A 19,382-nucleotide genomic window follows, 5' to 3' on the forward strand; every position below is an offset into this window, starting at 1 on the left:
AAAGCCAATCAAAACTCAATTCAAAATCTGGAGATTCAGGTTGGCGAGAGTTACTCCATGAAAATTGTTGGAGGGAGCAAGAGTTACAACCTTACAATCAATATGAAGAAGAAATAATTTCTAATCTTGAGAACATGTTGATGCAATTCATAGAAACATATGAAGCTAATCAACACGTAATTCAAAATCTGGAAATTCAAGTTGGTAAGCTAGCAAAAGAAGTGGCTAAATTACCCTTTTTGGTCACAAGGGAAGAAAACTTTGTAGAGGTTGAAGCTCATGAGAAAAGTCTTGTAGAAGAGCATGATTTAAGAGAAAAAGATGAAGAAAAAAGCGAGAAGAGAACACAACAAAAATGGGAGAAGTGCTCACAAGTAGAAATTCAACAAGAAAGTATTCTCTAAGTCAATACCCCTCCTCATCAACTGATTGACAAGGAAGAAAGGCATGTAGAATGCGATAAATCTTTAAGTGTCATTCTCTACTTGAACACCAACACTTCTCTTGCAATGGTATAGAAGGCATTCCCGGGATACATGAGTTTCATGGAGTCTCTAGCTAAGAAGCAAAAGTGCAAGGAAGATGTATTCTACATGACATTCATGCCACCTTGAAGGCATTTGACCCATTAAGCTAGTGACGTTAAAGACATGCTTACTAGGAGACAACCCAAGATTTCTTACTTTATTTTTTTAGTTAATTGCATTGTGTGTTTTTTTGTTATTTCTTAGGATAGTTGTGTTCAATTTATTTCAATAATAATGTGTGCTTGCCTTAGCTCTAGGAGGTTAAGAAAACTGTATGAATGTCTTGCAAGAAGCGACCAAATTGTTGTACAAGTTGCCTGGCCAGGAGTCCAACTTCCTTCTGTAGGGGGGTGATAGCTTTGGTACTGGTGATGATGATATCGCAGATGCTGGAGCTGATGATGATTATGTTGCAGACATCACTGTTGCTCAGGAAGCTTGGGATCCAAGGCCCACACAAGATTGGGGCCTATTTTGATCAAGATTTTTTTAATTTTCTTTATTTGCCTTTATTTATTTTGTTTTATTTTAATTTCTTGCATTTAGGGCAGTTTAATTTTTGTAGTTTAATTTTAGTAGTTTAAATTCAATCATTTAATAGTTTCAATTTAGTTTGATGCATGATAGAGAAGTAGGAACTTATTGATTGGTAGCAACACATTTTGAGAGAATCAATTGCATGAGTTAGATGAACTGCGTACTAATGAGTATTTTTGTGAATTGCCGATTCTCGTGCAAGCAGGCGTCAGTGCAAGGATGGAGTGTGAACTAGCAGTGAAAGAATGAAAAGGATAGTATTTCTGACAAAAAAACATGGAATGAGAACCTGAATACTTTAATGAAAACCGGTAAGTTGTGCGAACTTTAAACTGTGAGAGAACAACTGGTTTTAATTTCCTGATTTTGCATGATTCTTGGATTGCTTGAAATGCATGTATGATGTGGAAATGATCAAGACCTTGTTTTTTATTTTATTCAACTACTTAGCCAAAAAACCATCCTGTGAATGAATGCATCCCTAGCACCCTTTTTGAGCCTAATGTAAAAAAAAAAGTTGTCATTGGAATCCCAGCCCAAAAAGTGATATTTACTAACTGCCATTTCTTAGGTTGTTGGAGAGTACTCATGGATCCAAACAAATTTGTCCCAAATTTGGGGGAATGCTTTTGGGTGATTTTCTATTGCAAGAAAAGAGAGAGAGAGAGAGAGAGAGAAGATTTAAAGAATCATAAATTCTAAGTTTTAGTTTGTAAATAATTTGGGGGAATAAATGCTCTCATAGATCCTAATCTTTGATTCTTAGAAAAACCATGATTTCTTTGTTAGCCCAACCATGTTACAAGCCTAATAAAGTCATTAGTGATCCACATTGTGCATGTATGATAGAATTGACTGAGATGATGTGCAAAGTTGGAGATTTTACTATTTAGTTGTTATAATTCAAACACTTTTACCGAGGCACTTATGGGATTGAGAGAAACACTAGCCTTATGAGGATTGAAGTTTGGTGATTATTCCTTGTAATTTGTCATTCTTGCTAACCATTTCATTTGGAGTACATCTTGTTCTATTCCTTTCATGAACTTATGACAATTGTGAACTTGAGAATTGGCCAATGAAGCTTTTTGGAATGTATGCAGTTATTTGATGAATTGTGATTGGTAAACTTTGATTTATCTATTTTCTCTCCCAAATCCCTTTGCAGAGCTAAAATAGCAAATTACATTAAGAATGTAGATGTATAACAGGCTAAACAAATATCAACCTATCCCTAGCGATGACTTTATTTAGATATCATTTCCTAGTTCTATTAGAAAATAATGTTTCCCAATGCTACCCCTAAAACTTATCATGCAAATGGGTGATCAAGCCATAAGTAATAATATTAAGTACAAGAAAGGATAATGTAAATGTAATATTCATATATAGATAGGAAGAGAAATTACATCAAGAGTAGTTGACTGTCAAATTCCCAACAAAGGGGGTTTAGCCTCTAATTGTCATGGAGACTTTACAATTGCAAGAGAGAAATATTTAGTAAAGGAGGAAAAGATAAGAAAGGGAATGGAGGGAAGTAATGACTCCCAATGCTTGCTTCTTCTTCTTCTAGTCTTTGCCTTTCTATAAGGAATTGTATTCTTTTGGAATTTCTGTGTGTCTTTTCCTTCTTCTCTCTTTCTTTTAGAGGTTCATATTAGCGGACTTCTGAATTAGTCTCCTTTCCTTAATTAGTCTGCTTTTCTTAATTAGCCTACTTTTATTAATTAACTTTCTTTCCTTAATTAACCTTACTTTCCTTAATTATTCAACTTTCCTTAATTAGCTTTGTTTTCCTTAACTAGCTCTATTTTCCTTAATTATTCCAACCTTCCTAAATTATCCTACTTTTTGGGTTTTATTTTACTCACTAAGCATAATAAATTCATCACTTTTAATATTCTCTACACAAAAACTTAAATGATGTTAATTTAACAATTATTTGCTCAAAAAGGAAAAATTAGGAGAGAAAAATTACAAATTCAAAAGTTAGAAAACAAGGAAATCAACCAAAATAAAGATTTCTAATCTTATTTTTAACATACAAGACTCTCAACAACAAAAATGAAATTAGATCGAAAAATTACCGAAAACAAAAAATGGACAAGGCAGAGGCAACTGAGGTTCTAATATCAAATGTAAGACTAAAATATCAAACCTGTGATGTAATAAACAAGAAAACAAAACACAGGTCATTAACAAATGCGGAAAATAAAATCAAAATATACCTCCAACCATTGTCATGAAAGAGCTTATTTGTTTTGGTTCTTCCAAGCTCTCACTCTCTCTATAGATGGTATATCAGACGAAAATGAAAGATGTAAGCTCAGGGACCAAACACATGTGCTATATATAGGAATTCTACCATCACGAATGCATTTAGTAGTCATTATCACCCATTAGTAGTCATTACCACCCATTAGTAGTCATTCAATATTAGGCTTTTCAACTTCAAAATTGATGGATCACTTGACCTTCCAAAACATACAAACCAATTTTAACAAAATTATTACAATTCCACCAACGCTAAGTTTTACTACTAGAACATCTACAACTATTCTCAATCATGTGACTTTTACAAATCATGTTTTCCATATTGGACACCATGCCACCACTGCATTATTCTCCTCCACGCACCAATAGATCCAAGTTAAAGGTTATATGGCCAATTTCCCCCACAAAGTTTTTTTTATATGAATATAGAACTTTTATTTTTGTCCCCATCAAAAATTAATATTTTGCCGTAAGATATTTTTTCTTTAAATGAATGTAAAATATCATAAGATATAAAAGAGAAAAAAATAATATTAATTTTATCACTTTATTTTTCTAATTTTTTATTGGACTGACAATGAAAAAATCATACTAATATTTTTAAAATATGAAAATGTGTTGAGAACAATTGTAATTTATACAAGTTTAAATATTTTAGATTTTTTTTGTTGTGAGATTATATATTTTATAAAAATATTATAAGGATGTTACCTGGGATGATCAATGGGACTTATCCAACATTTGCACTCTAATTCCAGGGGTCATCCCTCATCTTTTTAATTCTCCCCTACCTTCTATTCTGTTGGGTGTTCAAGACATGATCATTGGAATCAAAGTAGCTTGTAATGAATAAACTACTAGATTTGTTTGTAATTAGCTAGTGAAGCAAAATATCTCCCACCATTACAGATGAGTCTTTTTGATGGATTTGAAAATTATCCTTGTCTGAATGCATTTGTGTGATTGCATGGTTCATATGCCATAATTCCTTGCCTACAAATGTGGTTTATGCATCACCATGGTATTATTAATCATGACAAATGCTACAATTGCTCTACGAGCAAGACTATTTTTCACATCCAGCAAGATTGTGAATTGGCGTGAGGTATTCTTGGAATCTCTCTCTTTTACTTCAATTTGCCACATTTTTTTACAATGATTGATGTATGTAAAATCAAATGGATTATAATATTAGTTAGTTTTTGATTAAACAAAATGCTACAATTAATTGTAGCCATAAGAATATATGGATTTTTTTCCATCAATGTTGATCAAAGTGTGTCAAGAAAGTCACCCTTGTCGGTTACTCTAGTTTCTCGGGTCAAAGAGATACTATTTATGCCAAACTAATAGACATTCTTCAAGTTACAAATTGCTTGGGATCTAGGATACACACAAGTGATAACCTATTATGATTATGCTTATGCCATATCCTTAATATCTGAGCCTGTACGTTTAAGTATGCAATGCTAATAAGGAAAATTCAAGACTTAATAATTTGTGTTGATCACCTTGCCAAGAATGGTGTTGCTCAAGATCATGATTGCACATCTTGGAATGCCTCTCCTTTTGTGGATCTTTTGCATTATTTTGATTTTGTTATCGACAAATGTTAATTTGTTAATAATATCAGTTGGGGGATTCTAACCTGCAATTTCTTCTCATCCACCCTTGTATCTTCGTTATCTTTGTGTTGATGCTTCGGGTGTTCTGTTTCTCTCGTGGCTAGCTAATTCTTATTTTGTGTCTTTATTTATTGCTTTATTCCATCTTGTATTAAAAAAAAAAAACTAGTTTTATCAACCACTTTCATATTGGCTAGCTTATTAACTTTCAACTTCTAGCTTTGAAATAACTTTAGCGAAAAATTGGAAATCAAAATCTAATACGTCAAGGTGGATGAAATTGATAAATTGACTAATTAAATTATAGTAAAACTAGTTACTTACTTCATTCTAAAATAATAATCTTTTTAGCTTTTTTTATTTTAGTCTCAAAATAATATTATCTTTGTCCTAAAATAAGTGTCGTTCCAAAAACTAACCTTAGTATTAATTATATTGAAAAACTAAAGTGATACTTATTAGGAGAACTATATTAGTGAAAAAAATAATTGATATTACATTGAAAAGTCAAATGTGACGCTTATTTTGAAACAATTTTTTTTTTCAATTATGACACTTATTTTGAGATGGAGGGAATAATCCTTTTAGGTTTTTGAATTATTTTTCCAACAATATCCCTATATGTAATTAAGATGATCAATAAATACTTGCATTGAAAAGAGACATGTGTCATAAAAATAAGTTGGTGGAGGGTAGAATGTATTTATTATTTGTGGATAGTGGGATAATTAATGTCTATATTTGTATCAATTGAATGTTTCTTACTTAATGTGCATAACCTTAAAACATTATTCTTTCCTTTTATGTGTCTTTTAAGCTTGTTACATAGAAATAAAGAGATACAATATTTTTTTAATTCTTATAAAATCGTTGAGATTTCCCATTTTATCTCATTTTTTTCCACTTCACAATAAATACATGTGTAAATTAATTAATGAAGTAAGAGTATAATTGATAAAAAAAAGTATAAATAGAAACAATTTTTTTAAATTGACAATTTAAAAGAAATGAAATGAGTATTTCTTTTTTTTTTTTAAAATGGAGGGAGTACTAAATTAGTTGTTAAGCTTAAAATGACATTAAAATACATATTTAATCACTTCACTATAATTTAAACATTCAATGCTAATACTGATTGTACTTACATCATAGTTAGCTATCACCAATAAGATACATTGCAAAGAATATAGGAACACATACAAAAACAAACCACATAAAAATAGCAAAAAACACAAGATTTAACTTGACTCATGTCTCTTGCCTATGCTCACCTGAACATTTTAATACATATTGGCTATCTCAAAATAAGATAACAAGTTTTAAGGAAAAACTTGAAAAGCCTCCTCAAATAATGTGTCACCCTACAAAACCTTACTCCCTCAATCAAGAATTATATATATAAAAAAAATGATATCACTATCACTTACAAGTTTATACATCTCTCTCTTATTTGAAATTCTCCTCCCTTTACATTACTCTTTTCAACTAAGAACAAATCTTCTCATCTCAAGAGCATCTTATGGGCTACTCTTAATGTTTTCTTTCATAATTCATTAGAACTTTAATCCTCCTCCTTTTTGTAATCTAAAAATTAAAATACAAAAAATATAAGAAAATAAATGAAAGTTCTAATTAAATTTTAGAAAATAAGATGGTTATCATCTTTCATTCTCATATTCTAAAATTCATTCATTTGAAGATGAAATGAGCTAAAATTTGAAATAAATGACTTAAAATTCTCTATAAAATAAAAATTCAAAGGATTGTCAGAAACAAATGATGCAGTTTTTTCTTCTTCTTTTTTTTCTTTGAAAAAAATATATAAGAGGAAAGAGAACCATGTCCGCAGACTTGAAGAGCATGAAACCCTAGAAACAGACCAACAAAAAGTTGCTCCTCTCTCTTGCCGCTTGGTGCATATTATTATGCAATGTATGGGCCATATTTTTATGGAAAAAATGCATTAAAACAGTTAGCAACAAAATAGATTGAAACGGCATGCGCATGCTAGTCAAATATGATTAAAATGTTATGTATAAATTTATATCATTAGCTTTGATTCCCTAATTTGATTTTGAACTAATTAAGAAAATATATTGACCCACTTAAAAGTTTTTTTTTTAATATTCATATAGTGTGGCTGGAGAGTTTTCTCATATGTAAACTACAATTTATAACAAAATAATAATCAACTCACCAGTTGTGCGTCCTAATTAATTTTGATGGAAAGTTGTCTAATTAAGGTGATCCCATTTCCATGTATGTATAAAACAAAGGCCTATAAACTAGGAAGCTAGGTTAGGACAAATATGATTTCTCTGCATTTCATTTTCAAACACTACAATAATTTTATTCTCTGTGCTACCACCATGACTTCTCCAGTTCTCCCCCTCCCAAAGTGGGAGATAAACATAAGGTGGGTAAAAGGAAGCTTTGTTATATGTAGACCCATACAGGGTGGTATCTAAATTTGATCCATGCAATGCATTGCTTTATTTATTTATTTGAGTTCAATTTTTATTGAGTATTTTATCTTTATCCTGTCAACTAATAAAAAATTATAATTAATATACATTTTAAAATAATTATTATAAAAGTTAATAAAAATATCATACATGATTGAATAACATTATAATTTACACTATCAATATATACACTATTTATTTTTGCCTTTTGCCACTAATTTGAAATTTATATATAATATCCAAATCAAAATCATGCATCTTCAATTCTTCAACTGAAAGAGAAAGTTTTTTTTTTTTTTTTTTTTTTTTCTAACAAAGACGGACAGTGTACCAAAAGTACTTGTTTCAGTGACATGATGCCCGAAATGGGCCCTAAAACCCACCACCCAAAACAAAACAAAGAATTCACAGAATGGGACCGACATGTACAGCAATCAATTCCCCAACTATTATGCTTTGTCTTGAAGCATAGATCATGCCAAGCTGAGCTTACAGCCATAGTGCCATTGACCAATTTTAGAAGGTAATAATGATGAAAAAACAGTCAAGGTAAAATGAAAAAAAGAAGTAATTTTAATCAATTATCATTGTAAATTTGTATATTATTGTCTAATCATCTAATAATATATTATTAATTATCATTACTATAATATTTTTAAAGTTAAATTATCTTTAATGATATGTGAATATAGTATAAATCCTTTACATTGATTGACATAAAATCTAAAAAAATTAAAAGATTTATAGAAAAAAAATTAATATTCAAACCAATCAATCTTAGGAGAGAGAAATGAAAGAGAGCAAAATGATGGATCCCAACATTGTCGTTGAAAAGAATCAATGGACTTTGCTTTTTAAGTTTCACGTTATTACTTGGTGAAAACTGAAGGGTAATTAAAAGATGCAGGTAGTGTGTTCATTATTGTAGAGGACACAATGTACTTTATTCATGTGCATGCTGGTAAGTAAATAACAAGAAGGAAAGAGAGGGTCCAAGGGGCCACAGGTATCTACCTAAAAAGAAATTAAATTGGTGGAGTTTATTGGATGACCTAGGTTGATTTCATATACTTATATCGTCATTATTCAACAGCATAGGCTGTCTCTTCTATTTCTTACCAAGTCTTCCTGTCTTATTCTGGGTTGGCTACTTCTCCCAAGTCTTAGGATCAAGATATGGGAAGAACTTGAAAATAAGGTTAAAATATTAAAATAATTATTTGATGTCTATATGTGATACTCATATTTAGAAATTAATATGAAAAAACTATAGGTTTTAGTCTTTATATGTCTTTATTTAGTACACATTGGTCCTTATTTTTACTATGTTTCTTTAAGTTTTAAGGCATGTTTGATTCCCAGTTGAGAGACCCTCAAGATCTCAATGTATGTTAAGAAAGTAAAATTAACAAAATCTCTTATTTGATTTTTAATTAGCTTCGATCGGTTGAGTTTTGTTATAATTTTATGTTAAAACTTAGTTCGAAATTAAAGGAAAAGGAAGTTACTTTTGCAAACTTAATTTGTAAAATAAAGTTTATTGATCTAAACTTCAGTTACATACTTTAATCCAAACATATACTTAGTTTTTAAAAGACTTAAGTTTTAGTTTATATAAGATCTTATACGGATTGAAACATAAGTTTTTTTTTTTTTTTCATGTAAAGACACTTTTTAACTGAACTGTCACCTAACGAGATTAAATAATTATGTTAATCTAAAAAATAAAGTAAAATATTGATAATTATTTACTAGAAAAATTATAATAATTACTGATTGCAAATTAAATTAGAAATCATATTTTGTAACATACTGTCTTTAATGTAGCTCATGTGGAGATTGATTAATTAGTTTTGTTTGTTGGAATCAAAAGTTTGTCCAAATTTTATCTTTTACTCATTACACTTAAAAAATCATCTTCTTCTTCTTTTTTTTTTGCTTCATGTAAAAATACTTTTAGATCTTATAGTTACATAAATTTTACTTTTTAGTCCTTATTATTTTTAATGACAGTCATCAAAGGGATCTTAAAGTTCTTATACAAGAACTTAAATGGATGATCTTTAAATGTATGGACTAAAAAGTAAAGTTCATTCAACTATAAGATCAAATGATTTTTCTTATTTTTAATAGCATCTAAATTACAATGGTTTTTTTAGCGAAATATGAATATACCACACACACACTGTGGTAAATTTGTTGAAATTTATAATCATTATTTTAAAAGTCATAGGAACAATTATTATTTACTAGTTGATGGTACATAGTCATTAAATTTTATAATTGAAAATTATCCTAGTGATCTTTTAAAAAAAATTATTTTTCTGATTTGTTTTCAACAATTGAAAACAAATAAATAAGGAATCCACAATCTTAGAATGTCAGTTTGGTCTAATTCAATTCTACAAATCAACTTATAAAGTGAGAGTTATCTCCCATTTATATATTCTATTTTAGTCATACCAATAGTTAATGTGAGATTTTTGACAAACCCACATCTTGCTAAAAACTGAACATCTCCCGCGTAAGGTTTGCAATACTTAACATTTGTGAGTGATCCAATAATGGCTCAATAGCGGGTGACATGATATGTTTAAGGCTATGTTTGACAAAATTAACTAAAAAGTTAGTTAAAAGTTGAAAAAATTATTCAGTAACTGAAAAATTAACTTATTAAATTATAAGTGTTCGATAAAATACTGTTAAAGTAACTGAAAAATGTAAAATGACAAAAAATAATAAAGTCATAATTTATTTAAACAAAGTAACTAAGATCTTAGATAAATATATTGAGAATAAAAATAAAAGAAAATATAAAAAGTTAGAAACTAAAAGTTAAAAATTAGAAGTTAGGGTTTTAAAAAATATTATTTTAATGAAAAACTATTAAAAAAAACTTATTTATCGAATAATCAAACATACTTTTCAGCCAGTAAAAAAAATAAAATTTAATTGAAATGTCTTATAAAAAATTACTTAATATGCTCTAATACATTTAAATTTAAATCTAATTCAATCCTACAAAATTAACTAATGAGAATTTTCTATGCTTATATGCTTATAGTATATATACTCTATTTTGGCCTGGCCAAAATATTCAACACACGGTTTTCAGTCCACTTTGTGATATTGTTTTCTTTCTCTTCTAACTGATTTCGGTAATTGGATTACGTTGCGCGGCGAGGCATGGTTGGGTTGTGACTTGAGTTATAATTGGGAAGTAAATTTTCTTTTTTTCTTCTTTCAAAAAGATAAAAATAGCGTTGCTTTAGCAATAATTGTCTTTCATCTTTTCTTAATGATGCTTTTTTTTGCTATAATCTTTTTTTAATGATGCTCACAATGATATATAGACATATAATGGTTAAAATCATGGAATCTTTATAATAGGTTAATTTGGAAGATGATAAAGGTGATTTACGGGTGTTCAAGGATAAAAATAGGTGCGTACGTTTACCTCAGGTCTTATCCTAAGTCGAATGACCTTTTAATTCATTTCATAAACTTAAGGTATGATCTGATATAGACATTTTTTCAAGATCAGGTCAAGCGTTAGAACCCTATTTGAAGGCATATTTAGGCCTAAGCTTACTTTTAAAAGTAAATAAGTTGACAACTTTATCAACGTAATTGTATATAGATTGAATTAGGAAACAGAGAAATTGGATAGAGTGATTTAAGGATGAAAGGTTAAATTTCACTGATTTGGATAGAGGGCAATAGTAGAGAGGAATACCAAAAATTCATATAGGCTCCACTTTCCTCTCTGTTGTGTTGCGAAACAGAAGAGAATTAGTGCAACACTATTTTTCTGTAAGTGTTGCTTACTATCTTGCTTATTTTTTTTGTAGGCATTTAGATTTTTTTTTTCTTCTTAAAACATGGTATACAATAACAGAATGTTGCCAAAATAAATGAAAATGCATGTAAATTAATATGCATCTTTTACGTCATATATATATATATATATATATATATATATATATATTTCAAAAACTGAATGAAAATAAAAGTAAAAATATTTTTTTATTATCTCTTATTTATTTTGTTTCACTTTACTATAAAATCAAACAATTGAAAATAAATATCCTCATTTCAATTCTTTTCTATTTATTTCTTCTTTTTTCTCTCAATTTCAATCTTCTCCAAAGAAAGTATAGGCTAATATTAATAACAATATTATTATTATTATTATTGTGATATATATATATATATATATATATATTAGGTCTAAATGAATTAAATTTTCCTGTAAAAAATGAGTTAAAATTTAGTCTTTTTAGTTAAATAGAGTTTTAAAAATAGTCTTGACTAACTTATTTGGATTATGTTTGGAAATATAGCGATGAGAAGAATGTAATATGTTACAATAGAATTAATAAAACTATTTTATTATTTACATATTTTATGATGAAATCTTCCTGGCAATGGACTGTGTTTGAAGTTTTAAAACGAAATTTTGCATAATTAAAGTGAAAAATAATTTATTCTAATGTAAAAGTTCTTAAGATACATAATATAAAAAAATGATTGGTTGCATGATGATAATGATAATATACACAAAAATTATTTTATTTTGAAGAGTGTACACTCCTTTAAATATATATTTTTTAATTGGTTAAAGACATTGAAACTATAAAACTACGAGAGAGATAACCATTAAATATGATTTGAGACTCAAAATTTTATTATTTTTTAATAAATTTTAATTTTTTCAAGAAATAGTACTTAAATTTACTTTGTCTCTGAGAGACAATAGAAACCCAATCTTACAAGACATTGTCAAAAAAGACATTATATTGCCACATGAATTGATAACGTACACGTCTATATATTATTAACTACAAATACACTAATCACTAAGTAACCAATTTAACTAGTACTTACAGATTAATGTAACTGATCGTTCAAATAATTTAATCATGTTTTGTGTCACAGTGCTTTGAGTGCTAAAATTTCTTAATGGGGTGGAAATTAATCAACACTACTAGTTTTTCATGTAAAAAAATAAGTACTTAAGTAGAGTCTCGACTCATTGTTAATCATTTCAGGGTCAGACTTCTACAAGCTAACTGAAGTATAGAGTATTCACACAACTCTAATAATCTAAGGTTTTTTTAAAAGGTATATATATATATATATATATATATATATATATTATAAATTGATTTATTTATTTTACTAATTAATAATTCTTCTATTATTATATATGTTAAATATTTTATAAATAGTGAAAATACCCCCAAACCTAGCAGTAACTCCACATGCATTTTGAACGAGACTACCATTTTTCCTGAGACTTATTCTAGCCATTCTTGTTGGAGCCCTGGGGGTGCTATAACCTCTAAAAAATAACCTAAAGAAAAAAGAAGGATGAGATGTACTTTTGCAAATAAAGAAAGAGAAAGAGAAAGAGAAAGAGAGAGTAAAGAAATGAAAGAAAGAAAAGTTTCCTGAAAAATGTTTTGAAAAGATATAAGTATATACGAATCAAGATATAAAAAGAATATTCCATTAAGAGATGAAATTATATTCCATTTTTTACTTTTTTTTCTCTCTCTCAAGGTTTATATATCGAATGCAAAAAATTATTTTAAACACTTCAAAGGTTATTCAATACTTAGTGAAAGAGATAAAAAATAAATAAAAATATAAGTATGATAAATGATATGATATAATAAGAAGATTGAGTTGAAATGTTTTAAAAAATGGACGTGTCTAAAAATTATTACTCCCGTTAATATAATGATAACTTTTCTTCATACTTTATGGGTAGGTGAGATTTGATTATTCTAAAATGAGAAAGTAGAATTATGTGTAGTGTTGATTTAAAATTAATGTAGCTTGTAAATCTTACTCGTCTTGTAAGTCAATAAAAAAAACACTTCACTTTTTTTTTCTTTTTTTTTTTTTCACATCTCTCCGTTTTAGAAGCAAAATCCCACAAAACTCTCCATTATATATATACAATTATTGGTCGATCTTTACTTTCATCATTAATGTTTAATTATTAATTATGGTGCTAATCATTAGCACGATCAAAACATTAATTTGATTTCCCCAAATGAGAAATACACTATAAATTATAGAGGACAATTATGACTCGCACAATAGAAAACTATAGTACAAAATTAAAGTGCATTCGAGTTAAGTCCATCGTATCATATTTATACAAAAATCTCTCTAGTCACATGAAACATAATTTGTCCAACTTTTGCATTAACTAACTTCATTTTGGAACAAACGTAACAGTGGTTGGTTATGACTGAACCCCTTTCAATTTCTTCTCCATGTTCTTCTTTTGCTTTTCCGACATCAATTTATGCACAAGGGGCAGCCACACAAAAAAAAGTGCTATTGTGCTTCCACACCCCATTCCCTCCTTCCTTTCAAAAGCCAGAAACAAAAAACGCTTAAATTTGCTATAAAGTTCTATTCTAGACCCTGATTGACACTTAAAGATGTCCATGGATGGTTTAATCATGTCACTAGAGCTGCATGAAAGAAGATTCCATATCTGAATCAACTGCCATGTTGGGCCCTCTCATGAAGTTCCCAAATCAAATAAAGAAAATTAATTAGTAAAATGAAAAAGCAAAGGACAATGGTGAAACTGGTCTCAAAAACCGACACAAAGTGGAACACTAAATATTAATTGGGTGATGAAACTGTCTATGGTTAATGGTTATCCATATTTTTATTTTTATTTTTTCTATTCCAACAACACTTGCTTTTGCTTTTGCTTTTTGAAAAAGCTAAAGATGACACCAAAGCAGTGTGTGTAAGTGTGTGCGTGAATGTGAAGGAGGAAAAGTGTTGAGGGAAGAGAAAGAAAGAGAACATTGGATGCTGTTAGTGTTATGCTAGCTTTCTATACTCTTCATTAGAGAAATCACCTTATCAATCCTGTTAGTGTATAATCAGTTTAACTTTTTAAGGTCTATGAAATGTTGTCATTGCTATTTCACTCTCATAGTGTATTAGTTTCCTTTCATATGCTACTCCTCTAAACCATTTTTCTCACAAATGGCTACCCTTTCTTCTTTCAGTTTTGTACCCTTTTGCATGTTCTTCTTCCTTGTGTGCCTCACTAGTCCTGCTTATGTTTCTTCACTTCCTCTTTCCCTGAGAAGGCAAGCTTCAATCCTTGTTTCTATGAAGCAAGATTTTGGAGTTGCAAACTCTTCTCTGAGGAGCTGGGACATGTCAAATTACATGTCCCTTTGCAGCACTTGGTATGGCATTCAGTGTGACCAGGACAACATCTCTGTGGTGTCACTTGACATATCTAATTTGAATGCCTCAGGGTCACTTTCACCTTCCATCACAGGACTCTTGAGCCTTGTGAGTGTCTCACTCCAGGGAAATGGCTTCTCTGGGGAGTTTCCAAGGGACATTCACAAGCTACCAAAGCTGAGGTTCCTCAACATGTCTATCAACATGTTCAGTGGGAACTTGAGTTGGAAATTCTCCCAGCTGAAGGAGCTTGAAGTCCTGGATGCCTATGACAATGCTTTCAATTGCTCACTTCCTCAGGGTGTCATTGGTCTCCCAAAGATCAAGCACTTGAACTTTGGAGGGAACTACTTCTCTGGAGAAATCCCTCCAAGCTATGGAAAAATGTGGCAGCTCAACTTTCTGTCTCTTGCAGGGAATGATTTGAGAGGCTTCATACCAAGTGAGCTTGGGAATCTCACTAACCTGACTCATCTTTACTTGGGATACTACAATCAGTTTGATGGTGGAATCCCTCCTCAGTTTGGTAAGCTGACCAATTTGGTTCATCTAGACATTGCAAACTGTGGCTTGACAGGTCCAATTCCTATTGAGTTGGGAAACCTCTACAAGTTAGACACTCTTTTCTTGCAAACCAATCAGCTAAGTGGTTCAATCCCTCCCCAGTTAGGAAACTTGACTATGTTAAAAGCCCTTGATCTATCATTCAACATGCTCACAGGAGGCATCCCTTATGAGTTCTCAGCCCTTCATGAGCTTACTCTCTTGAACTTGTTTATAAACAAGTTGCATGGAGAAATTCCTCACTTCATTGCTGAGCTACCTAAATTGGAGACTCTGAAGCTGTGGCAGAACAACTTCACTGGAGTGATTCCTTCAAATCTTGGCCAGAATGGAAGGTTGATTGAGCTTGATTTGTCAACAAATAAGCTCACTGGTTTGGTGCCAAAATCTCTATGCCTCGGAAAGAGGCTGAAAATCTTGATCCTGCTGAAGAACTTTCTGTTTGGATCTTTGCCTGATGATCTTGGTCAATGCCACACACTCCAAAGAGTCCGTTTGGGCCAGAACTATTTAACTGGGCCACTGCCACATGAGTTTCTTTATTTGCCTGAGCTATTACTTGTGGAGCTACAGAACAATTATCTTAGTGGTGGCTTTCCACAATCAACAAGCAACACATCCTCCAAACTAGCACAGTTGAACCTATCAAACAACCGGTTTTCGGGGACTCTTCCAGCCTCAATTTCAAATTTTCCAAACTTGCAAATCCTTCTGCTCAGTGGAAACAGATTCACAGGTGAAATCCCACCAGATATAGGGAGATTGAAAAGTATCCTCAAGTTGGATATTAGTGCTAACAGCTTTTCAGGTACTATTCCCCCTGGGATAGGTAGCTGTGTCTTACTCACCTATTTAGATTTGAGCCAAAACCAACTATCAGGCCCTATTCCGGTCCAAGTTGCTCAAATTCACATATTAAATTATCTCAATGTCTCATGGAACCACCTAAACCAAAGCCTGCCCAAGGAACTTAGGGCCATGAAGGGTTTAACTTCAGCAGATTTCTCTTACAATAACTTCTCAGGCTCAATACCTGAGGGGGGCCAATTCTCACTCTTTAATTCCACATCCTTTGTTGGTAACCCTCAGCTATGTGGATATGACTCCAAGCCATGCAATCTTTCTTCAACAGCTGTGTTGGAATCTCAACAAAAAAGCAGTGCAAAACCTGGGGTCCCTGGGAAGTTCAAGTTCCTCTTTGCTTTGGCATTGTTGGGGTGTTCATTGATTTTTGCAACATTGGCAATCATCAAGAGTAGAAAGACAAGGAGGCACTCCAATTCATGGAAGTTAACAGCATTCCAGAAGCTTGAATATGGGAGTGAGGACATCACAGGGTGCATAAAGGAAAGCAATGTCATAGGAAGAGGAGGATCAGGTGTTGTATACAGAGGAACCATGCCTAAGGGAGAGGAAGTGGCAGTGAAGAAGCTCTTAGGAATCAACAAAGGCTCTTCCCATGACAATGGCCTCTCTGCAGAAATAAAAACATTGGGGAGAATCAGGCACAGGTACATTGTGAGGCTACTCGCATTTTGTTCAAACAGAGAGACCAATTTGCTTGTTTATGATTATATGCCAAATGGAAGCTTGGGAGAAGTCTTGCATGGGAAGAGGGGTGAGTTTCTCAAGTGGGACACTAGGCTCAAAATAGCTATAGAAGCTGCAAAAGGACTTTGCTATTTGCACCATGATTGTTCCCCTTTGATCATCCATAGGGATGTAAAGTCAAACAACATATTGTTGAACTCTGACTTTGAGGCTCATGTTGCTGATTTTGGGCTTGCCAAGTTCATGCAAGATAATGGGGGATCAGAGTGCATGTCTTCCATTGCTGGCTCTTATGGCTATATTGCTCCAGGTACTTACTTAAATATTCAACTATAATTTGAGAGATCATAATTGATAACTTCAAGTAGATTTATATCTTCTGTCTCAATCTAATTGGTTAGCATCACTAACTTCAAGTTGAAGACATTTTTACTTAACCACCACCCCCCTAGAAAAGATACTACATTGTCTAGATTACTGTCCTTAGTTTTATCAACTCTTTTTTTGCAAACTGAAAAATTCGACTACATGTTATATTGAGATTAACTGAGATCAGTCATACGGTGGTCTAGGACCATAAATACTTTTCCCCTCCAAATAAAAGTTTGGAGTACATTATTGTTTAGATTACTAAGTTGACCAATTGAAATGAGTTAAAATCCTAACTTGCAACAACAAGAATGATGAATTCAGGCTCTTTTTTTTAATAATAAAATTCAAAATTTCATAGCAAAAAAGGTTCATGTGTTAAATATACTTTTTCATTTATTTTTGGGCACAAAAATATTCTTTCCTCTCCTTAGCCACTGTAGCATGTACTTGGTCTTTTCCTGGGACCACAGTGTCCAACACCATGTACGTGTATTCCTAGACTGACCGAGTAAAGGCTCCACTAACACAGAGGAAATTCTTTTCACTTTCTTTTTTCACGCTAACTGTGTGTGTGTGTGTGTGCTTTTGCATGCCTTGAAACTACACACCCTTAAACCAGAACAAATCACAGTCATCCCTTTTTGACCATCACCCTTTATCATATCAGTAACAGTCACTAAATGCACATTAACCAAATGCATATATTTTACCCCCTCAAAGTTTCAGATTGAGATCTAAGATTCACTTTCCCAAAATCCCAGATAAAAAAGAAACGTGAAGAATTTAGGCACAAGACACAAGTTGGTTACCTTTATACAAATTTAACTTGCTGCTTTGGAAAATTAACAAGAAGCTTTCCCTTTATCTGTAAAATAATATTGGACCAGTCTTCCTTTTCCTTGCCCTCTTTTTTCTAAGTTAAATTAATAATTTTGTCCTTTTGCCATATACCATTTTAATCTTTCCATGAAAAAAAAATCTTACATTTTGATTCCTATTTGATAGGACAACAAAGCAAAATCTAACTTTGTTATAATTTGGCAATTGACAGGGACTAATTTATAAATGTTTTTCATGTAAAAGATAAAACAGTGTTTTCTTATGTAGGACTAAAATATTGTGCCATGTATAAAGATCATTTAATCTTATCTTATTTTATACATGTACAACATACATCCCTATATTCACACACATCAAATTTGTTTATTATAGTGTTGGCTACTTTAACTTTGAAGTTTAAGTTGTGAAATCCACTATTTTTTAACTGATTTTAATTTATGTTGCAGAATATGCATACACATTGAAAGTGGATGAGAAAAGTGATGTTTATAGCTTTGGAGTGGTGCTGCTAGAACTGATAACGGGACGAAGGCCAGTGGGGGATTTTGGTGAAGAAGGATTAGACATTGTTCAATGGACCAAGATGCAAACCAATTGGAACAAAGAGATGGTGATGAAGATCCTTGATGAGAGGCTAGATGACATTCCTTTAGCTGAAGCAATGCAGGTGTTTTTTGTGGCAATGTTGTGTGTTCATGAACACAGTGTGGAGCGACCAACCATGAGGGAAGTGGTTGAAATGCTTGCTCAAGCAAAGCAACCAAACACATTTTAAATGCAGTGATCTAGAAAAGTATAAGATAACAAGTTATAAAAAAGAAAAGGATGAGTCCTTCCTTCATACATATATGCTTTGTATTGATTTCATGGGTGGTTAAAGGGTATCCATTTTCCAAACTAGTTTGTCATGAGTTTTGAATGTTACTTTTTTGCCCTTTTACTTTATTAGCACTCAGCTCTTCAATAGGTGCAAGAGAGTCACTATAGTTGATATGTTATGCATGGGAAAGGTAGAATTAATGTTAAGCTGTCCATATTATGTTAAAAGTTTGTATAATACATAGGGGTTGTATGCCTGTTTGGTTTAAGAAGACCTTTTCTCTTTTCATTTTCTATTTTCACTTTGTTTCTTGTTTTCAAAAGTTTATAATAGAAACACTGAAAACAATTTTCTATATTGTTTGCTATTTTCAGTATTTGCTATAACTATTTCCCATACAAATTTCTAAAAATAAAAAATGAACTGAAAATAAAGTGACATTTTGTAATTAACAGAACATAAAAATAGAAAATGATTTCTCAAACCAAGTATCCCTAAACTCATTTACTTGTTATGTGCATTTTTCCAGCAATAATTATTCACCATCTGAATCTCAGGCAATGAAAGAAAA

General features: G+C 31.2%; 1 protein-coding gene across 1 annotated transcript; it reads left to right on the forward strand.

Annotated features, from left to right (window-relative positions):
* The first annotated feature begins 14,223 nt into the window (after positions 1 to 14,223).
* Positions 14,224 to 19,099, forward strand: LOC114397573 (leucine-rich repeat receptor-like serine/threonine-protein kinase BAM3). The gene is made up of 2 exons (XM_028359673.1): positions 14,224 to 17,089; positions 18,438 to 19,099. Exons 1-2 carry the CDS (start codon positions 14,455 to 14,457, stop codon positions 18,764 to 18,766), a joined length of 2,964 nt encoding a protein of 987 aa, XP_028215474.1. The 5' UTR covers positions 14,224 to 14,454; the 3' UTR covers positions 18,767 to 19,099.
* The last annotated feature ends 283 nt before the right edge of the window (positions 19,100 to 19,382 follow it).

The sequence above is a fragment of the Glycine soja genome, chromosome 18 (assembly GCF_004193775.1).
Source record: "Glycine soja cultivar W05 chromosome 18, ASM419377v2, whole genome shotgun sequence".
In the NCBI taxonomy this organism is placed as follows: domain Eukaryota; kingdom Viridiplantae; phylum Streptophyta; class Magnoliopsida; order Fabales; family Fabaceae; genus Glycine; species Glycine soja.

Excerpts from the sequence above, each read along its gene's own strand:
- LOC114397573 (XM_028359673.1), top strand. The coding sequence starts at position 14,455 with ATGGCTACCCTTTCTTCTTTCAGTTTTGTACCCTTTTGCATGTTCTTC. Across the intron at positions 17,090-18,437 it reads TTATGGCTATATTGCTCCAG|AATATGCATACACATTGAAA; the intron begins GTACTTACTTAA and ends TTTATGTTGCAG.